Genomic DNA, 23,719 nt, shown 5'->3' on the forward strand with positions numbered 1-23,719 from the left:
TGTAAGAGTCTCCAGGAATGAATGGTTTTTTTAGTGTGTTTCAGTTAGGAATGATGTGGCCCTCCGGAGGGACTAGAGATTTAAGAATTGTATACTGTGAGTCACTGTAAAAGCGAGTGAAAGAGTATATGTGGAAGTACAGATGATAACCTTCAACTCTGTCATCCAGGGTTGAGGAAGGACTGCAACTGGGAAGGGACTTCTACTACTTCGAGTGCCACAGTATGAGGCTTTGTCTCAGACCCGGGGATAAGACATATCCCTGTGGGCAGTGACTTGAGGTCTGGGCAGGACTGTCGCCTTTGTAACCGAAAACTGCTGCCTTCTTGATACTCAAAGATAGGGGCCGAAGAGGGCTCAGGGGCACCAAGATTGGACCTAGAAGAAAGATAAGTGATAGGTGTAGTAGTCCACGGTTTTTCAGGAGGTTGGGAGCAGTGAGTCACCCTCAGGGAGAAGAATGGCACTTTTTCTATCTTACGGGCAAATAATGGGTGAAACCCTGAGCATTGCCCCAAGATGGACATGCTGCTGCTGCAGTGGAAGGGAAGCTGAGAGGTTGGCATGTATTATCTTCTTTCTAAAGTGTGTGTGGGTGGGTATGTGTCTGTCCATGAAGCTCTCAGATCTGTCCACCAGCCCTGTCCTCCCGGATAACATCTTCTTGAAGCGAAAAGGTACATTAAAATTTTACAGTGAAAAGATTATAAGGTGGGAAATTAGAAATCCCAGTGTCTAATTCTATCTTACTGCTAACCTCTGATGTGATCTTTTCTCTGGGGCTCTCAGTTGTTGGGCAGTTAGACTAGATGTGTTCGCTGGGGGCAGAGGGTAAGCATTCTCTGCCCACCAGGGTTCCTGCTAGAAGAATTTTTACTCCACAGATAATTGCTGAGGAATTATCCTGTATTGCTGAAATATCCTTCCTGTATTGCTGGGGAATGTCCAGATATGTTTTATTGAGGAACAGGGTTCACACGTATGTAAGATAGTCAGGAAAGTTGTTTGCAGGTGTTCAGCACTAAGGTGATGACAAGTGACCTGCATTTCAGTTGTCGGTTCTACCATTTATTGGAGCGTTGCTTCGGACTTCTGAGCTCCAGTCTCTTCACCTGTAAAACAGCGGAGTTCATCTCACCCTGGCCTTTTTCTCATCATTGTTGGCACTACGGGAAGCATGTAAAGATAAGCTAACATTTACAGAGCACCTGCTGTATACCAGTCACTCTGATAAATGGCTTCCAGTGTCTGCTCTGTGAAGGTAACTGTGGATGGTATTACTAGTCAGGTGGGGTTGGCAGGGGTGGTGCTGGCAGGAGACACTAAATGAAAGGTCATCTTACCCTCCTGGGGAGATAAAGTTGCAAAATTACCAATCAAGTCTGTCAAATCTTTTAAAACTGGCTTTCCAAATGCATACCCTCAGGCAACTAGAACAGGGCTGGCGGGCTCCACCCTCACCCCCTGTCAAGGTTGGTGCCAGCGTGCCGTCCTCCAGCAGGGAGGCCACAGCTGTCTCCCGGGCCTGTGCCCAGTACTGGCCACAGAACTGGCTGTGGCCTCCCAGAGAGGTCCCCGGGCACATTCCTCCCTGCAGAGGTTTTGCTGCTTTGTAGTGCTGTACAAGTGTCCCCCAGCCTCCCACCTGCCAAGCCCTGTGGGCTCCCGGCTGGTCTTCACAGTAAGCAGGTAGCAGACAGCCCACCTGCTTGATGTCAACATCTGTGGGCGCGGCCCCAGGAAGAATGTGCCGCTCCCAGCCTCCTCAGCTCAGGTAATTAATCCCCACAACTGACAGGTGGCAACAGGCGGCCCTTTGGCTGGGGCTGTCAGGAAAAGTGCTTGGAGGAAGGATTTTTTAAAAAACTATCAAGAGCACAATTCGTACATGTCTGGCAGCTAGACGGCTGTGGCAGGAAGGGAGGAGGGGAGGAGAAGTGAATACCGTGCCAGATGACTATGGGCCAATTTGGGGATCTGCTCCTGCCTGATCACTACCATAGATCCAGTAGGAGATGGTGGCTTGGGACCTCTTTGCAAGCTTACCTTGTAGAGTTCCTTTTCCTTTGAAATAATGCCTTATTTATTAATCAGAAAGTTGGGGTCCAAGAGGAGAAATCATTTGCCCAAGATGACACAGTAAGTCAGTGGGAAGATAGAGGCCTAGAACTCTGCCTTCTTAACTTCCTGTCCATGACACATTGTGCAATATTTACTGTCCTATTATATATGTACTTGTCCCAGCACCAACTCAAAAAGTCCAAAATCATATCTGTGAAATTAGAACAAGTTATCTACTGCCAAGATGCAATGGTGGGACAAGCATAAGGTACATATTCCCATTCAACAAAGGAGACGTAGGCCAAAAGAAAGGGGTAACAGGTTCTAAATATGTCCAAAACCCAGCAGGGCAGGCACTACATCTTAAAGCTGGAGAATAATCTGATTCCATGTCCAACATCTTCTGCACACTGGTGTGAGGGTTTGGCCTCCAAGTCTTCAGGCAGTTCCACTCCTATGGCTTTCCTGGGCTCAGCCTATGCTTCATCTCCCGCAAGGTGGTGTTGCACACTGATAGCTCTACAGTTCTGGGGGTCTCCATGGTGGTCCTATCCCACTGGGCCTGGTGCTGGTAGGCATTTCTCTCCTGCAATTCCTACCCCAAATTTCCACTCAGCATTGTTCTAGTAAAGGCTTTCTGTAGTGACTTTGCCTCTGTGACAGATCTCTTCCTTTGCCTCAGGCTTTTCATATATCCTCTGAAATCTGGGTGAAAGCTACGATGCCTCCACAGCTCCTGCATTCTGTGAGCCTGAAGACTTAACACCATGTGGATGCTGCCAAGGTTTCTGGCTTGTATCTTCCAAAGCAGTGGGTTCAGCAGCCCTTGGGGCCAATTTAGCTACATCTGGGGCAGCCAAGGAGCATGAATGCAGGGAACAGCTTCCTAAGGTGTCCTTGGGCAGCAAGACTGTGGAGGGTGCCCTAGACCTGTTACCCAAAACCATTCTGCCTTCCTAGGCCTCTGGTTCCGTGATGGGAGGGGCAACCTCAAGATCTCTGAAATGCCTTCAAGGTTTTTCTTCCATTTTCTTGAATGATCCCTTTTCTCTGTACTAATCTCCTTAGCAGACAGTTGCTAGGCTCCACTCTTGGTTTCCTCTCCCAAACACTCATTTTCACTCTTTATGTGGCCAGGCTAAAAGTTTTTCATTTTTTTTACCCTTTGCTTCCCTTTTAATTACAAATTCTGCCTTTATGTCATGACTTTGCTGCTGTAATTCAGAGTAGACTGTTAGAAGTAGCCACACAGCTGCCTGAATGCTTTGCTGCTTAGAAATTTCCTTCACCCAGTACCCTGGTTCACCACCTTTAAGTTCCACATTTTATAAAGCCCAAGGGCATGAACACAGTGCAGCCAAGTTCTTTGTAACCCTATGAAAAGGGTGACTTTTGTTCCACTTTCCAATAAGCTCCTTCTCATTTACATCTGAGACCCCCTCAGAATGGTCTTTATAGTCCATATTTCTATCAGCATTCTGGTCACCACCTTTTAACCATTCTCTAAGAAGTTCCAAATTTTCCCTGTCTTCTTGTCTTCTAAGCTTTCAGCAGAATCTAGGCTTTCTCTTACCCACTTCTCCAAATTCTTCCAGCCCCTGCTCATAATCCAGTTCCAGAGCAGCTTTCATAATTTTAGGTATTCATTATTAGCAGTACCTCACTACCAGTACCAATTTTCTGTATGAGTTTGTTTTCTATTGCTTACAAGAGAATACCTGAAACTGGGTAATTTATAAGAAAGTGAAATTTATTTCTTACAGTTTTGGAGGTCAGGAAGTCCATGGTATAAGGGGGACACCTGGTGAGGGCCTTCTTTTGGTGGGGACCTCTCTACAGGGTCCTGTGGTGATTCAGGCAATCACATGGTAAGAATGGTATGAGCAAGAGAGCTAACCTTCTCACTCCCTCTTATAAAGCCATCAGAACCATGCCCGTGAAAACACATTAAACTATCAACCCATTACTCCATGAGTAGATCAATCCATTCGTGAGGGCACAGTCCTTGTGATCTAGTAACTTCTTAAAGGCCCCATCCTCCAGCACCATCCTGGGGGTTAAGTTCCAACGTGAGCTTGCAGGTGAGGAGGGTGAGGGGTCATTCAAAGCACAGCACAACCAACCTTTTAATGCTTGCTTCTCAAGAGAACACCCCCAACTCTCCGCCAGTCCACACACACTCATTCCCTCCCCCTTTTCATTTTTGGTATTTTGGTACACTGTCCATCATGGAACATTGACCTGACATTTGTTCAGAGTGGATATACTTACTAAAACTTTTGAAGAAAACACTCTTTAATTATTATTATTATTTTTTTTTAAATCTCTTCCTAGGTGTGAAATTTATAATGTTTCTCAAGTGAGTTTATTTGTAGAGGGCATACAGAGTATAGTACATAATTAGCCCATAGGATTTGATGTGATAGAGTTACATTGTTGAAGCAGACAAAACTGAAGCTGTGTCTAGTTCTTTCTGATTAGGATTATTTTTGCACTTTAGTAAATTGAAATTTTACAGTTAATTTTTCAAAGCCTCCTGATCAAAAATTATAGTTTGAGCTTTACATTTTTATTTTCATTTATTTCATTTCTCCTCTGTATTAATCTCTACCCCCACCAAGTTAGCTGCCAGAACTTTATTTTGTCCTCTCCGAACACCCCCTATGTTTAGTATGATTTTCATTCCCACCAATTCCTATTATTGGCTTTGTCACCCTCTCTTACCTTTATAAAAGTACATTTTTAATTTGGCAGTTTTCAGGAATACAGTTTAGAAAAGGAAAGAAAAAAACAATAACTCACTGGATGTTTCAGGATAGCCTGGTCTAAATTAAGATAGGCTTTATACTTGATAATGGCTAAACTTGGATTAATAGAATTGTCATGACAGCTTTTTGGCTTTTGGCTTTTTTTTTTTTTTTTTTTCCTTGTCTAGTATTTTATGTTACTTGAGGTAGTACAGGCCACATTTTGCCTCTTGTGTTCTTTTGAACTCTGTGAAAATAGGAACCAGAAATTAGAAGTGCAGCTAATATTTCCTGTTAGTAAATGGTGTTCATCTTTTAGATTAGTTGTAAATCTCATTATTTTTCTTTCTTTTTTAAAAAATAAACCCAAATTCATTTGGAAGGTCAGAAATAAAGTGAGGCTAATATGTTTATTGATGTTTTTAAGCCTGTCTTAGGCTTTTCTCTTTTTTTAAGACCCTAACATCCTCTCAGGGTAGGTAATTTGCCCTAAGTGTTAATAGGCCACAGCTGCACCTGGTTTATAAGCAGGGGTTAATTATTCTGTGGGTTAGTTGCCAGTAGGTCATAATGGACATAGAAGTACAGTAGAACAAAATTTTAGAACATTTCTTTTAATATGACAGCATGCCAGATGTGGAGTATCTGGAATTGTAGCATCAGGATGGCTTTGACACTGCCTGTCTAGCGGCTTTTCTTGAAGACAGATTTCATAGTGAGTTTTAGTAGTGAGTAGGGATTTAGTAGTGGGTTATATAAATATTGACTTATTTGTTTTATAGGAGTTTATTTTATCCATATTCTTGGAGATTTGGGGATAGGGATAGCCATGTGATTTGAGATTTGCATACAATATGACATTTCTTCTAGGAGAGATTGAAAGAGGTAAAGCTTTTGTTTTTTTTTGTTTTTGATGTAGTAGGTAAGGAGGGTCTTGGTTGCACCTTTCAGGAAAGGGAGCTGTTGAAAAATAATGCAGGTGCATGCTGATATTAGCTGGCATCTCTATGCATTGTGATACTGAATTACCAGTCTGGCAGCCAAGAGTGTGTAATATTAGTATGTCTACTGAGGCAGGTGCTCATGGTAGGGTCCTAGTCTCTGGAATGCTTTTTTTTTTTTCTCCCCCTTTCCTTCTCTTTGCAACATATTATTAGTAAAGGAGCTGAATTTACTCTTGTTTTCCAAAATCCCCTGGAGTTATTTTATTCGAACATGATATTTGGCTTTAAACAGCTCACTCCTTAATGTACCAAACCTCCTTCTCTCCCTCCCAAAACATAACAAAACTTAGGTAAATCTTGCTTTTCTATTTTGTCGGGGATATTGTATAACCAAGAGTTTAGTTCATCTGTTAGTTTTCAGGCACTCTGTTCCATGCCACTGTAGAAATACTTTGTGTGAATGTTCAAAACTTCCATGTCTGTGTATGAGGAAATTTAGTTGAGACCCAGCAAAACAACTGCCTCTTTATTCTGCCCAAGGGCTACTGCTTCTTTGGAATGAGCAAACTCTTTAATATGCATACATATAGAAGAGAACATATATTGATTCTCATCTTTTTTTCTCTTTTTTTTTTAAACGTATTTCTGATCACAAACCAGAAAGATTACCAATACCTGTTTTCCACATTTTTTAAAAGAGTTACCTTGCCAGTAGAAACCTGATAACTGTGTTCTCTAAGAGATTTGCCCCCAAATCAGAAAATATTCAAAATGGAGTCTAACAGACCTTCCTCATTTTTCCACTCTATGGATGATTAGCTGAAGATTCAGAGAGATTGCATGAGTTAATCTGAATTTCCTCAGTGAGTGTAAGAGGTTCATGGCTTCTTTGGAGAAACCAATCACTTTCATCTTTGGAAGCAAATTCTTTTAAATATGCTTTCTTCTTCTTCTTTATCAGAATATTTTATTTTATAATTTCACATTAAGATTTGTATAACTTGAATAGCGAAAACTGTACCTGATGTCTTACCTACATATGTAAAAAGATTAGTGTATAGTGTAACCCATTGCTGGTTTATCAAAGCTCGGACTTGATGGAATAGAGCTGCTTCTTAAAATAATTAGTAAGCATTTTAAGTTATTCTTACATTTGAGCTCCCATTCTGAGAATATAGTTACAATTCAGGAAAGAAAATCTCAATTCCTAGACAGACTTATTTACTAAACTAAAATGGATGGGATACTGAGGCAAACAGCACTGTCCTTATAATCCTGTAGGAAGTCGGTGATCTTGTTTTTAAGATGACCTCTGAGCTTTGTACATGTTTGTCTAATCCTGTGCTTGTCTAATGATGTGTTTATGTAAATTTACTCTGGTACCATATATATCAGTTCCACTTGGGTCCCAAAACTACGAACATGAAGACCCTGGCGTACGTGGGGAAGAATATTCATCTGCATGTCCAGATGGTCTCGGTAATTGAGAGTTTTTGACCAAATCTCATCTCTATGGGGTTTGGATTCCTCATCTGTGAATGAAGTGGCTGAACCAAATGATCTCTAAGCTTGAATCCTCCTGACTTAACTTTTAAGAAAATCTTAGCAAAGTTATCTTGAATTAAAAATGCCTTGAAATAGGGTGACTAAATAATAGAAACATAGAACCAAGCCTTTGGCTTAAAATGTCAGGTTGGTTTTCTATTGAAACTCTGTAATTAGAATATGATATAGTAGTAAAAGCACTACCTTTATAAACTAAGGAAATCTGAGTTCACTCCCTCATTGCGTATATTAATTGTACAACCTTTAGAAATTGTTTTTTCTAAAATTCTGAAAGCATTCCTGACCATCCAAACTAAGTAAACCCCCGCATTTGCCTTCTCTCCTTTTGCTTTTTCTTCAGAACATGTATCACAGTTTTAGAAATAATTTATTTAATGTTGGTGCTTCCTTTAGACCAGCTCACTTAGGGTAAGGAATGCTGCTGGTTTCCTGGTACCCACGACAGAGCCTGGCATGAAGCAGGTGCTCAAGAAATATTTTTTTGAATTAGTGAACAAACTTCACTTCTCCAAGCCTCAATTATATATCTGAAAATTAAGGGGAGAGGAAGGTTTGAACAAGACATACTATAATGTTCCTTCTGGGCTCTAACATCTTACTTATATATTATTTGTCTTCTAAAATCATAGATCTGCAATAATTTTACAGTCATGCTAAATTTATTTATTAAATTTAATTAGGAAATATTTCAAACATACAAAAAACAGTAAGGAAATTAAGACACCTAGGTATCTACCAAAATGTTAACATTTTTTTTTCATATTGCTTCAAATCTTTTCTTTAAACAAAATATTATAGACAAAGCAAAACATCCCCCTCCACTTTATCTCATTCTCCTTCCTCCTTCCAACTATTAAAATAAATGAAATATACCTATGTGAGAACATGGATAAATCTTGAAAGCATGGGAAATATAAAGAGCAGATTGCTGAGGATAAATATAGGACAGAGTGATTTAGATAATACACAAATTTAGGTAATACACATATATATATGTGGATGTATGGATGTGTATTTAAAAATGTATAGAAGCAGATAAACCAAATTCATTATTTTTTTAACAAATGAATCTAGTATTTCACATGGTTCAGGTCTTAGTGATTATTAGCAGATATATATGAACTATGCGATTCATTGTAAATGGTTAATATTTGAACTTTAGTAAACTTAATATCTGATAACAACCACTTCCTCACAAGGTTGAAATAATGTTTTCACAGCATCCCAGAGTTAGTTAAGCTACATTAAACATTCTATGTGGAGGATCTTAGAAATGTGAGGCTTTATTAATAATAATAATACATGATGTTTATGTTGGTCTTTGCAGTGACTAAGGATTTTCATGTTCGTGACTTTTTTCCTTCATCCTAAGAGATATGTAATATATATATTTTTTTCTATTTTATGTTTGTGAAAGGGTGAAGTGACTGCATAAAGCACAGAGAACAGAAGAGACAGAATTTAAATCTGGTTTTTTGACTCCTAGTCCAGTAAATGTTGCCCATGGTTATTGGTCTTAGGCAGGAAGGAGTCTGTTTCCTATTGCTGTTGACTTTGAGGACTGAATCATTTTTTTTCCTTCACAATGAAATTGGCTTATTGATTCCAGTTACCTTTTATTTTAATTTGTCCAGAATTAAAATTACCCTTTCTTTTTTCTATTTGTTGATGAGTCCATTGACTAAGCCAGCTATTAATTGACTACTGAATATCTGGGGTCCTATGTTAAAACTAATTCATTCATTCTAGTTTGATTTTAGAAAAGGAATAAGCAAATAACTGGTGGTAGTATTATTATTATTATCATCATTATTATTATTATATTATTATTATTATTATTGGCTGCTGATCAGTACAGGGACTGGTAGTATTTTTGCAAGCATGTTTTACCTTAAGGAATAATATTTTTTGGTTTGTTTTGGTGTTTCCATGCAGTGTTTCATGATGAAAACAGGAAGGCTGAACTTTAGTAAGTTCTCCCATCTCTCCATCTTTTTATTCATTTCCATTGCCCGAGTGTAGGCCCTCCTCGTTTCTTGCCTGAGTAGCTCTTGGGGGGGTCTCCTTTCTTCCTACTTTGCTGCAGTCTTGCTCCCACTAGCTTGGTATTTCTGAATACATAAAACAGATTAGGTCTTTCCCCTGCCTTGTGATCTTCGGTGACTCTTTTTAGCCTGCTGATAGACTCTAATGGTTTCTTGTGACATGTGAGGCTCCTCAGCATCTGTTAAGTATCTTTCGTGCTTAGCCTCTGCTTTCTGCTCTGCTCTCTCTCCTCCTCCTTTTCCCAGCCCACCCAGATTTCACCCACAGTTAACATCTCTTTGCTTTCACTCCTGATGTTCTCTCTTTGTGGAAAGCCTGCTGTCTGCCTCTTGCCTCTGCCTTCTTCACCTTCATGAATGCACATCCCAGTTGGTGAATGATAACCTGTCTCTGAAGGCTTAGTTTAAATATAACTACCTCCATAAAATTTTTATTTCTACCTTAATTGAATACTTTTACTTGTTCTCTTTCTCTCATCATCAGCAAATCTAGTTAAAATATATCCAGAAACCACCTGATTCACGCCACCTCCACTGCTGGTCCAAGCAACTTTCATCTTTCATTTGGATTATTTGCAGTTGCCTCCTGACTGGTCTCCCTGCTCCCATCTTTGCTCCATAAAGTTTGCTCTTCACGTAACAGCTAAAATAATCTTATTAAAATGAAAATCAGGTCACATCACTTGCTCACACCTCTCTGGTGGCTTCCTGTCTTACATCAAGGAAAGCTCAAATCCTTTCCCTGGCCTCGCATGATCTGGGCTCCCTCTCCTTTCTGGTCTCAGTCTTACTCCCCTTCCACTGTCACCTTAGCTTACTGCTCTGCAGAGGCACTGGCCCCATGACAGGCATACTCGCCCAGGACCTTAGCACCTGCTGTCTCTAGTTGCTGGAATGCTGCTTCCCCAGGTACATGTGTGGCCAAGCCCACCACTTCCTTGAGATCTCTCCTTAAATGAGATCTTATCAAAGAATCCTTCTCTGACAATCCTGGATAAAATAATGTCCTCCTCACACTAGATCCCCCATCTCCTAGCTCTTGACTGTCTATCCCCTTTAGATTTATCCTGATTTACTTTTCTTTTAGCGTTTATCACCATCAGACATAGAATTTATTTGTTGATTCTAGAATGTTAGCATCTTTAGAGCATGGAATTTCTTTTCATTCAGTACTGAATTTCCAAACCTAAAACAAAGCCTTGAATATAATACCTGCTCAATCAATATTAAATGTATTGTTTGGTAGTTAATTGCTCTGTCCTCTGTGATCCCATAATACTTTTGACATACCTCTGCTATCCCCAGTGTATTTTAGTTTGTTGTACTGTACTTCACTCTGCCTCTAGACTATGAGCAACTTCAGGGTAAAGACTGAGTGATTTTTTTCTTTCAATTTATTTTTATATATCATGTACCATCCTAGGCAGTGAAGATACATAAGATCTTGCATTCCAGGGTTTTAAAATCTTATTTCTCTTTGTTCCCAGTACAGAGTGAGTACCTAGCATTGTGCAGTATATGCTCAGTAAGTGTTTGTTAGATAAGTACCGAATGATGTGCAAATGGAAAGAAGAAATATATTTCATTCCTAATTTATAATGGCAGCTTATTAGCAGCTTCCAGTGTAGTCACTCCTAAATTTTCACTAAAATATTGTGAATTCCAAAATAATGCCAAACTAAATTGGACACTCAAGCTAGCGGCAGAATCTGTAGCAATTTTATTATTCAAAAGCCTGATGGAACCACATTAAAAAATGTCAAAGAGACATGAAAGATGCAACACTAGCTCTAGCTATATCTTGCTACATTCATGGAAAACTATAAAAGCAAATTAGGGGCCTATATTTTTTTAAAAATCCTAACTGTAGGGGAACATTATTTTAAAGAATCAAAGAAAGTATCCTAGGAATTGGAAGAAATGTTTAGAAGATTGCTTTAGTACAAATCAACAAAACATAAACACTATTAAGTTTGAAAAGAAAATGATAAATGTAGAACATCAGGCTGAGATGAAAAGATGGCTGGTTAAAAGTGATGTAGATGAGATAAGGAAGGACATTTGAAATGCAATAGAAGAATTAGAAGTATTACTTGTAGAATAGAGCAGAATTAACCATGGAAAACTATACCAACTACATAGAGGACAAACTTGAGAAACTTTCCCAGAATGCAAACAAAAGGAAAAAATGCTAATGATTAGTGTTTGAGTACAGAAAATGCATGGGGAATAGAAAATGGAGATGCAGAATAAGAATTCCATGTTTCTGGAAATTAGTAAGAGCAGAAGAAATGAAAATGTAATTTAAAAAATAAGAAGTTTCTTGAGTTTGAGCATGTAAGTTTTGAAAGGGCTCACCAATTTCTACGTAATTTCAATGAAAAAAAATCATGTTTAGAAGCATCACTTTTTTTTTAACAAAGATATAGAAAGAAACAAAATCCTACAAGAAACTAGGGAGGAATAAGCAGCTTACTTAGTTTAAAGGAAGAAAATTCAGATTGGCCTCAAACTTTTCTACAGCACTGAAATATGCACTGACTCATTTATCTTGTTTCAAGTGATCTACCTAAAACCGATTTATGTACTAAAATATGCTATACAGTATTATTTTTAAGCTGGAGTAAAACTTATATAAGAAAGGTATGATAAAATAAACCACGGTATAGACCTTTTTAATACTCTAACAGCAACGACTTAAAATCATGTTTTTAAATTAGAACATGCTCATGATATGTTAAAAAAATATATACACCAAACTTTTAATGATATGCCCCCAGTTTGTATAGGGGTGTGTGTATGTGTTTGTATGCCCAAAGAAAGGTCTAAAATGTTAATGATATATATCTCTGGGTAAGGAGAATATCATTTTTTTCCAGAATTTCTATGTACACGTGTTGTTATAATTATGAGATGAGAAAAAGAAAAGGAAAAAACAAAAAACAAAAAACAGGAAGCCTGTAGGAAGAGAAGTTGGGAAGAAGTTGACAAAAGTTTTTAACTCTCCATAACTGCTTGTCATAGTGACAGCTCTACAGGGTGAGATACTTTATACCTTGAAATATAAGGTTTGTAATGTTTGATATTCACCCAAGAGCTGCTGGAAATTCAGTACAATGGGCTTGCATAATCAACAAAGTCCTTAGCAATAGAAGATTCTCTTTTCAGGTATAATATCAAGTGAGTTCTTGATTTAATACCTGTAAGTGGGAGAAAACTACCTAAAGACAAAAGACAACACTGGAAATAGCAACAAATACAATCTGCTTAGAATGGTGAAGAAAAGTATAAAAGGGAAAATAAGTTTGAGCTAGAAAGGGAACCCATAGAATTAGCAAAAGACCCAGAGAACTTATTATTTTTCTTAGGAATGTAAGTGTTGCCCCTTGTTATAGTGTATATGACACTGATAAAACACCCAAAAGAAATGTTTCACATGTTCCTGAATATTAAGAATTAGATATATCAGAATTTAGTGGATATAGTTAAGGGGTGCTTACAAGGAACTTTATAGAATTAAATGTTTACCCTAAGTGAATCATTGTGTAGTATCTGCACGTATTGGGACAACACACTGTATATTCCCCACAAACATATACAAGCAAACGTTAAAATTTTTTTTAAAAAGTAAGTCTAAAATCAATGATCTAAGATTCCAATTTAAAAAAGAAAAAGAAAACAATAGTACTTTGAACCTTAGTTCAATTCTTGCAGTTAGATAAAAAATAAGAAAAGATATGCAGATTGGAAAGAAAGAAGTAAAACTCTATTTGTGGTTGACATCATCTATACAGAAAATCATAAGGCATTTCAAAAAGCTTCTAGAACTAAGTAAGTTTAGCAAGGTCACAGGATACATGGTAGATATATAAAAATCAGTCATGTTTTTATATAGTGGGAACAAACATCATGTTAACTGAAGTAGGTCAGGTATTTGTCAGAAAGACAAATACCACATGATATCACTAATTTGAGAAATCTAAAAGAAGAAGAAGAAAAAGAAAGGAAGTGGTTCTCATAGAAATAGAGAGTAGAATAATGGTTACCAGAGACGGGAGGGAAGGGGTGGCAGGGAAGAGAAGTGTTGGACCAACAGCTATAAAACTATACTATTTACACTGAGCGAAGCATTGTGCAGTATGCATGTGTATGGAAGCAACACACTGTACCCCACAAATATGGATAAGTAAATGTTTAGAAAAAAGAAATAAGTTTAAATTTAAAAGCACAGTACTATTTAAAACAATTTTTAAAAAATAAAATACTGAAGGATCAATCTAACAAAATCTGTACAGTATTTGCACACTGAAAACTACAAAACATTCCTGAGCAGAATTAAAGATATCCTAATTAAATGGAGTTATATATTATGCCCATTAACACACAACATTGCTAAGGTATCATTTCTCCCCAAGATGATCTATACATTTGACACAATCTTATTCAAAATCTTACCAGGCATGTTTGTAGGATTTGACACATCCTTTTTAAATTTTATATGGAAATTCAAGGGACCTAGAATAGTCAAAACAATTAAAAAAAAAAAATTGAAAGACTCAGACTAACTGATTTCAAGACTTAATATAAAGTTACTGTAATCTAGACAGTTTGTTATTAATATATGGATAGACATAGATCAGTAGAAATGTCCAGATATAGACCTGAACACATATGGCCAATTGATTTTCATAAAAAGATACCAAGGCAATTCAACAGGGGAAAAGATAAAGATAATCATTTCAACAAGTGGTGCTGCAACAATTAGATATTTGTTAAAAAGAATAACATTGAGTCTTATTTCACACTATATACAACAATTGACTGGCAATAGATATAATTCTAAATGTAAGAGCTAAGACCATAAATCTTGTTGAAGAAAACAGAAAATCCTTCTAATGTTGGATTAGGCAGGGATTCCTAGGATACAAAAAGCAAGAGCCTTAAAAGCAAAACATTGATAATTCCTTAAAATTAACTGTTTTGGAAAAGTACAGAAAAGCAGGTAATAAAGGCAAGCCATAGACCAGGAAAAAAAACATTTTAAAAATGTATATTTTAAAAATGTATTCTTGTATCCAGAATATATAAAGAACTCTCACAGTGCAAATTAAGAACACAGGCAGCCCAATTAAAATCAAAACTTAAAAAGTAAAAAAGATTTAAGCAGATACTTCCAAAAAGAATTGCAAATAAGTATATAAAGTAATATAAAATGACTGTAAATATATTTTTATTTTTATTATACATAAATGGAAATGAAATACTAAATGAAATAATGCTCAATATCATTAATCATCAGGGAAATGTTAATTTAAACCACAGTGACACCTACTACATACATACTAGAATGGCATGGATTTTAAAAAAATAATCAACAATACCAAGTGCTGGTGAGGATGTGAATCCCTCATATATTGTAGGTGGCATGTAAAATGGCACAGTCTCTTTGTAAAACAGTAGGGCAGTATCTAAAAAAGTCAAGTATACACTTAGCCAGAAATCACCTTCTATGTATTTATTCAATGAAAATAAAAATATATGTCCTCACAAAGATTTGTAAATGAATGTTCATGAATTCACCATAGGTTGCATGAGTAATGAAATTTTACTTAAGGATAAAATGGAATGCTAATACATGCAAAAACATGGATAAATCTCAAAAATATTATCACATGACATTATATACTGTATTATTTCACTTATATAAAATTCTGAAAAGGCAAAAGCTATAGTGAGAGAAAGCATGGACATGATTGCCTGGGGCCGGGGGTTGGGGAGGGGATTAACTGCAAAGGGGCAAAAGGTAACTGGGGGGAGGGAGGTGGAAATATTCTACATCTTAATTGTGGTAGTGGTTACACAACTGTGTACATTTGTCACAAGTCTTCAACTTGTACGTGTAAACATTGGTGTACTTTACAAAAAATTATACCTTAATAAAACTGATCAAAACAAAACAACCCCCACACAAAGAAAAATAAATTAGGCCTTAGAATTAAGGAATTTCAAGTAATGTTGGGCCACAATATAGAGGTGGATTTTTAAAAATCCCAGAGAGAGAGAGAGAGAGACAGAGAGACATTAAAAGAGGTCATATGTGTTTAGATTTGTAGTCTCTACTGACTTGAATCATCAGGGTATTTAAAAATCTTGGCATAATTACATTTTTGCGATCTTACGGAAGCCTAGAAAATTGAAAAAAGATGGTATTTAATAAAAGATAAGGGAATTGGGCACATCTAAAAAATTATTAAGATGCTATAAGCCTGGGAGACTGAATTTAGTACTGGAAAAAATATTAAATGTCATCACAGAACATATTTACAAACAATGAAGCAAATAGAGAGCAAAGACTTGGCTTTGTAATGAACTGATCTTGCCAGACCAATTCAGACCAACTGTAGTTACTGAATAGTGGGCCTGGTAGTTTAACCAGAAGTAGTAAGTGTAATATATCTTGGCCATGGTCAGATATTTGATTTAGTCAGTTATGAAACCCTCATTACTAAAATAGGAAAAGATGGTTTGTAGTAACAGATGCCGGCCTAACTGAAGAGCAATATCTAAATTGCCCTGGCACGGTGTGGAGAACAGAGGATGAACAGGACTGTACCAGATATGGAATAGCACGTTTGAATTGTGGGTGATAAATGAATTGTGCCTTTCAAAAGTTTGCATTATAAGGTTTGTATAGTTAGAACATGGTGGGGGGAGGGGGGGCTGGTGAGCGATAGATAGAGCCGGAGATAAAGGGCCATATAAAGTCCTTAATAAGCCATGCTGAAGAGCATGACCTTATTCCTGAATTCCCCAGGGCCACAGGAGAGGTACTGACTGACGGATGGTACCAGTCCAGGTCACCTTCCTTCCAGCCCAGGGTTTGTTCAACTCTGTCACTTGTGCCTCTTCCTGTAACTGAAAGAGCAAGCAGTATACTTGCTTAAGAGAAATTGTGGATGTTAAATAGGCCACGTTTGAGCTCCCTTTAAATGTGAGAAAAGATTGTATGCAGCTGAAATTGATTCAGAAAAGAGCCACAGTGTTGAAAATTAGAAAAATGTTCAAGCACAAAAATCTGCACTGCTGAGCTAAGAGAATAGAGAGATGAGGAACTTTTTTGTTCCAGGACCAGGACAGTCTCGTATACTGGTTGCTAAGCAGTTCTTCTGTGTGACCTCAGGCAAGTCTTCTCTGTGCCTTAATTTTCTTATCTATAAAATGGAGATAATAATACAGGTCCATTATCTATTATCTGCAATTCTGAAATTCAAAGAGCTCTGAAAACCAAAAATTGGTTTGTTTTGCTTTGATTTCCTAAGTTTGTCGCACATTCTTGTGGTGGTGAAACCCAGCTCCAACTATGAAGCTTCATAGTCATTTCCTGGTTAGTATGAATATTTGTGGATTCTGCAGAAATGTTAGTGTTTGATCATGGGGTGCTGCCTTAGATCCTGCTGGAGGTGTATATAATATGTGCTATATGAACTTTACTATTTTTCTAAAATCTAAACAATTCTGGATTCTGAAACTTCTGGCCCTAAGGGTTTCAGATAAGAGACTGTATACCTGTAATTCCTTCCTCTTAAGGTTGTGTGAGGATTAACTTTTCTTACAACAGAACTCAGTAAATAATGAAGCTATTATTATATATCATTATTTAAGCTCAGAAATTAGATTCTCCACTCCCGTCCCTGAGAATGAGTGAGGATTAGTACTTTATGATGCCTAACCTTATTCTTAGTACTTTTATACTTTCGTCTGTCAACTTGATTTATAGTATATCAATTATTAAAATGGAATGTTTCTGTTAAGAAACCATCCTACTCTGAACACTTATCCTTCTTTTTTACAGTCTTTACATACTTGGAAGAATGCCTTGTTTGCCTTCAGGTGTTAGCTGACAGACTTATTTTTCAGTCATTTTTCCTAAGGTTCATCTTGTGAAACTCATGGTTGCATTATAGATTATATATTTCCTAATTAAACCACAATGGATATGCTTATTTTCTTGAAGTTCTCAGTAAAAGTGAGTTCTTAGTATGTCTTAAAACAGTATCTTTGTTTGTCAAGTCATTAGTTAAAAACATAAGAGCAAAAATATCCATCTACGTTTCATTCAGTGTTTCCCAAGTAGAATTTTATTTTTGTGGTTGACTTTTGGCATGTTTCCTATTTCTTCAAGCTATGTAAAACCCTTTTGCTGTGTTTAATCCTTGGCCTGTGGGCATGAAGGACAGATTTTGCAATTCTCTTCTGGCATTGGGAAATTTTTAACTGAAAATTTCATATACTGAAATACTTGGGATAAAGGGAAAGATTATTTAAATAAGTATTTTATTTCAAAAGGAAGAGATAAAGCAATCATTTGAAATGTGCTTTTTGATGGGATATTTGCCTTTAGTCAGAGTTGGGGTGGGACATACAATAATTAATTCATTTGCCACTCTGGCTCCTGCTTTCCTGTGTCTTTCCCCTGGGAGGATATTGCTGCCAATTTATGATTGCAGCCTGTGTGCGTGTTTACCCTTTGTTTGGATAAGTGTTACTAAGTGCCCCACTCTTGGCCAGCAATTCCAGTGCCTGGGTGGTTTCACCCCAGCATCTGAGGGAGTAGGAATGCAGTGATGGGGCATGGACCCAGAGAATAGAGGGAATGAGATTTAATATCGTGTAAGGATTAGAATGGAGACTTTCAATTCTGGTTGGGAGGTGGGAAGGGAAAGCAACACAGGTTAGGACCTTTTCTTTTTTCTATTTGGTTGTAGGTCTCATGCTTTCTCCACTCTATTTTGCTAATTTTACAATCACCCAACCACCCCTTCTTCCCTGAGGAAGGAAGAGTGGGGAGGAAAAGTTTCACTCACTTGTGAATGAGTGAAAATATCTGCATCTGGATCCTTTGCATACCATGGTTAGTTGTTTTACCTTTGGCCAGTTTGGATGAGTATAGGAGCAAAAGGCCCCTTTCCAGCTCTTGCATTCTCTTATGCTATGACATTAGAAGATAATAGTAGTAATAGCAATAGTTTGGGGAATCTCTGGCTTTGAAATTTGCTAGCTGGTTGACCTCAGATAAAATCTCTTCACCCTCTGCCAGATATTTCTGGCATCTTAAAAAAAATAAAAAAAAAAAATCCCACAAACCCTAATTCCTATGAGTCTCTCTAGAGTATTGTAAGGGCAGGATTAATAATAATCTGCTAAGCAGAAAACTGTCTTTATGGTTTGTTGTTTACTATCACTCAATACATTTAAAAAAAAAAAAAACATGGTTTTTCCATTTAGTTTCTGGTAATCTATGAAGCTGCTTAAGGTATTAATCATTTAAATCCCTCTGAGCCTCAGTTTTTTCATCCTAAAGAGAAGATAACAGGAAATAATAGCATAGATGTGTTTTGATAAATGTGAAGCCTTTTGTAAACATAGGATTTTATTTAAAACAGCAAAAAAAAAATTGATTTAATTAGTGAATATAACTTCTAATAAGATTGCCAGATGTCATATATGTAGTAGCCAGTTGTAAATATGCAGCTATAAAAAGCAGACATATTTTTCTGGTTCTGATTTGGAATGTGACCATATCTCCTGTTGGTTCTCTCCTTCCCTCCACCACCGGCGCCATCTCTAAGCAGTATTCCACTGAACTGAAGAAACTGTACTGCCAAATTGCAAAGACATGCCCCATCCAGATCAAGGTGATGACCCCACCTCCTCAGGGCGCTGTCATCCGTGCCATGCCCGTCTACAAGAAAGCTGAGCATGTCACCGAGGTGGTGAAACGGTGCCCCAACCACGAGCTGAGCCGCGAATTCAATGAGGGTAAGGAAAATTGGAATCCATAACTGTTCAATTACGTTCATTGAAGGTAAAGATCCTATGGGCATTTTTGTTGTGGACCCACCTACCTGGTTCAGACTTCTGCAGTCTAATGACAGCTCAGTCTGTCTTTTTGGCTCACAGATTATCTAAAGATAATAATAAATGTATGGCTTTCACAATGATTGAAATACTTAATTTCATATTAGTAATTATTAGATGACCTGGACTGGTCTCTCTGTGCCCTACTGCTTTTTTTTTTTTTTCTTTTTCTTCTTTCTTTCTTTCTTTTAAATGAAAGGGTGTAAGGAGTGCAACATGGTAGCTGTTCCACTTGCCCCAGGCTACGGTATATCCTTCAGCTTTAGTGCCTTTCCCAAAATGACTTTCAAGTCTAGACTGGTTGAGAGCTGGAAGGGTATAAGAGGAAGGAGCATAAAAGGAAAGAAATAATGAAAAAATGACAGAGGAAAAGAGGAAAGAAGTAAAAGAAATAAGAGGCCAAAAATGGGTGAGAGCAGTGAATAGAAGATCTAGAACATAAAAAGGGGGGCAGTCAAATGAAAGACTGGAGTCAGGGGAGCAGGTATCTTGGGGGCCAGCTTTAAGCTCTGTATTCACGGATAAGCCTTGCCCCAGCTTCTGCGCCTCAGATTCACCAACAGCTTTTTTTTTTTTTTTTTTTTTTTTTTTGTCTTTTTCGTGACCGGCATTCAGCCAGTGAGTGCACCGGCCATTCCTATATGGGAGTGCACCGACCATTCCTATATGGGATCCGAACCCGCGGCGGGAGCGTTGCGGCGCTCCCAGTGCCGCACTCTCCCAAGTGCGCCACAGGCTCGGCCCCACCAACAGCTTTGCAGAAGAAGTTACTGCTTCCAAGGCTTCCTTTAGGTCTGTTATGGTTCTGTGAAGAGAGACTAAGTAGAGAGTACTGAAAATTGGAAAGGAAAGACAGGAGAAAGTCGAGAGAATAATCAGAGAGTAATGAACTTGCAGGTGGGTGAGGATACTTTATAGAAAAAATGTTAAAAGCATAAAGATTGGTCGGTAGTTACAATGTATAAATATAGAGATTATAGTATACTGTAAAAAAATTAATGGAGGAGTAAAGATAATGCATAGACATTTAAAGGAGAAAATAGTCAAATCCTCCTTAACACAACTATTTTTTACATGTTAACTTCTAGTTCTTGTCTACATAGATGCATTATTTATACTTTTGTGTCTTGCTTTTCATTTAATATGCCATAAAGAATTTTTTGTGTAAAATAACTTCATTATCTGTTTACCTAACTGCCTGTGCTCCATCAAAGATAACATACTATTTAATTTTTTTTCTCATTTTATTGACATAATAGTTCTTTTTAGATTTTACCATAATAGATGATGCTGCAGAGAACACCTTGACACACCTAGCTTTTTACTTTCATTGACTAGTCTATGTAAAGAGAGATTACATGGCCAAAAGTTAAGATCAGCTTTATGGCTCCCAATTCTTGGAGCATCTTCTTTCTTTTTGAGCTCCACTAGGTATCACAATTTTGTAAAACTTTGCCTAGGCCCTTTGTAATACTTCCGTTTTTTTTTTTTTTTTTTTTTTTTTTTTTTGGTCCCCAACCCAAGACTCCTTCAGCATAGTAAAATCAGCAAACTTTTTTGTCTTTATGACAAAAGCAAGGTCTAAAGGTGGAGACGGACAAGAGAATAAGCACAATGGAAGTCATATCCTTACTGTCTTCTGCTTCTTATTTAGTATTTTTGCTGGCCAGATTTTTGGGCAGCATTTTCTCAGTGAAATTCATTTTTTTTTTAATTAACTGACTCCTTTTCCTTTCATTTTCCAAGGAAGTACAAAATTTCCTCCATGGATGAGATCAGAGATGTAGTCATAGAGTTCTATAAAAGGTTGAATCATTAACCTTAAACTCCAAAGCATAGGACTGTTCCCTTAAAAGTTGAGATACCTGGTAAGGTGTCTTGGCAATCTATTCCTTTTTTCAGGGATGGATATATTTCCTTTATTACATAGATCATTTTTTTTGCCACCAACATTCTGTCCATGCAGTTTCATTTTGTTTTCTTTATTGTGAGGGTAAGGAACTAGCTTGTTTTTTTTGTTTTGCAGGTCAAATTGCCCCTCCTAGTCATTTGATTCGAGTAGAAGGGAACAGCCATGCCCAGTATGTAGAAGACCCCATCACAGGAAGACAGAGTGTGCTGGTGCCTTATGAGCCACCCCAGGTAAAATAAAAATAAAATTGTGTGTGTGTGTGTGTACCAGTCGGACTTGAGAGAGCCTTTGTTTCAGTGATAGGAAGTGTTTTTAGCATCTGTCACTTAGTTCTTGTCATCAAATATGTAACCTCTTTCTGTGTTCCTTCTTTTTCTCTTCTCCACATGCCTCCCCTTCAAAACTTCTAAATATATACTGAATTACCTTGGTAACAAACATGGCTCTGTGCACATGTTCCCATCTTAAAGGCCAATAATAATTGAACTGGCAATTTGGTATATACACGGCATTGTTTTAACTAGTTGGTAGTAGATGTGCACCAGAACTGGATGTGAGTAGTCTGTAAATGCAAGAGCCTAAGAGGGATCTCTTAGCTGAATTTTGCATGAACATATGGCAGATACAGATGTGTAAATCTGTTGTGCACAGTGGAGTTGTGTGGTAGAAAGTACATGGGAGTAATGAGACCAAAGTGCTTTGATTGCTGGCTTGCTGTGTGCACCTTTGGCGTCTGACTCTCCCTCTCTGGGCTTGTTGCCTGGCCCATGAATATGCACTTTGGACTAGATGATTTAACTCTGAGGACATTTTGAGCTCCAGATTCTTATTTATGGAAGGGTATACTCCTATGTTACACTCTTTTATACACATAGGTAAATATCTGTGGAGCGCGGCTGCTGTTTGAGGCAATTTTTTTCAGCTCGCTCTTTTTAGTGACATTCATGTATGTAGTATAGCCTATTTGAGTAGGGTAATGTGGATCAGCTTGCAGATGAACAGGGTCAAAAATCAGTGATCTGTTAAAGCCTGTCTCCCCTAATGTAGTATCTAACGTTTCAAACATTAGCTTTAAGCTTCCCAGGAGGCAAAGCAAAGAGAAAACTATAATGGGTTTCAGAGTTTGCCTTTCCAGAAGGGAGAATATCACTTCATCAGAAATGGAGTTCTGTAAATAAAGGAAAGAACTGAGAAGGAAAAAGATCAGTTCAAATCATTATTAACACAGATTTTTTTTCCCCCGTACTCAGGTTGGCACTGAATTCACGACAGTCTTGTACAATTTCATGTGTAACAGCAGTTGTGTTGGAGGGATGAATCGCCGTCCAATTTTAATCATTGTTACTCTGGAAACCAGAGAGTAAGTGGCATATGTAGAACTGTCATTCTGCAGAAAAGCATGGGCAGAGGGCAAAGTGAAATTGTGTCTGCTTTTCATTAATTTTGCATGTACAGCAGAGAGCTCCCCTTGATTTTGTCCTTTGTGCTTTAAATCCTTGCAGCAAACACTTACATAAAAGATCGAAAAAGTGGAGACAGAAGAGGGTGGGTAAAGGGAGAGAAAAAAAAAAGAGCTGGGAAGGTGTGCAAGTTGCTTCACACCTGAATTCTTGACATTTGACTGGAATTGATTCTGATTAGACAGTGTTTGTTTTCATGTGGCCTCCAAAGCATTCACAGTCTCTTTGAGTATGTCTGGGCTGCCTAAGGGGATTTTATCTGAGACATCCACTGGTTTAACTCAAGTTTCCTTCAAAATAAGTAGCTAAATACAGCTGTTCGGCTAATGGCTTGGAGGTTCTTTGCAGAACAAATGGAATGTTATTTACTAGTATTGCTTGTGGCATGTAAGCACTTTTGTGTTCTGCCAAGTGCTTTGGGGTCCATCCGCAGAGCAGCCAAAGCTGAGCTGGTGGGGATGGTGCACTGGGGATGGCCAGCATCAGAAATGAAAACAGGAGAACTCCAAGGGACCTTTAACTTTCTTTGAATATAACTCTTTCTGTCCCTCTTTTCAAATTCCTAGTGGGCAAGTCCTGGGCCGACGCTGCTTTGAGGCCCGGATCTGTGCTTGCCCTGGAAGAGACAGGAAGGCAGATGAAGACAGCATCAGAAAGCAGCAAGTTTCAGACAGCACAAAGAACGGCGATGGTATGAAGCGCCGTAAGTAGATGTAGTGGCCAAATGGTGGGGTATGGTTGAGTCTCCTACAGATGTTGGGATGGGGTGATATTGGAGATGCTGCATGGCAAGACCTATTAGCTTTAGCAGCAAGTATGACTTGAGGACCCAGAGCCAGAGGGAATAGGTGCTGAAACAGACTCCAGGTATGCACTACAGCTTGACAAAAGCAAATAGTCATTGTGAAAATGTCTTAGTCCAGGGTTCCTCAAAATGTGACTGCCACACCAGTAGCATCAACATCATCTAGAAACTGGGTAGAAATGCAAATTTTAGGCCCCAGATTTGCTTTATCAGAAACTTTGAGTAGGAGGCCCAGTGATCTTTGTTTAGTAAGCTTTCCAG

At 37.9% G+C, this 23,719-nt stretch overlaps 1 protein-coding gene across 6 annotated transcripts in view; it reads left to right on the top strand.

Annotated features, from left to right (window-relative positions):
• TP63 (tumor protein p63) overlaps positions 1 to 23,719 on the top strand; it is a 246,812-nt gene that overhangs the window by 196,867 nt on the left and 26,226 nt on the right. For 5 of the 6 annotated variants that reach the window (XM_063089771.1, XM_063089753.1, XM_063089789.1 and 2 more), the window contains 4 exons: positions 18,996 to 19,182; positions 21,308 to 21,423; positions 22,444 to 22,553; positions 23,220 to 23,356. In XM_063089771.1, the coding sequence (XP_062945841.1) occupies positions 18,996 to 19,182; positions 21,308 to 21,423; positions 22,444 to 22,553; positions 23,220 to 23,356 (550 nt within the window). The remainder of the gene's footprint in view (positions 1 to 18,995; positions 19,183 to 21,307; positions 21,424 to 22,443; positions 22,554 to 23,219; positions 23,357 to 23,719) is intronic. The other variant, XM_063089763.1, reaches the window with a different exon arrangement.

Source organism: Cynocephalus volans, chromosome 1 (genome assembly GCF_027409185.1).
Source record: "Cynocephalus volans isolate mCynVol1 chromosome 1, mCynVol1.pri, whole genome shotgun sequence".
NCBI classification, from domain to species: domain Eukaryota; kingdom Metazoa; phylum Chordata; class Mammalia; order Dermoptera; family Cynocephalidae; genus Cynocephalus; species Cynocephalus volans.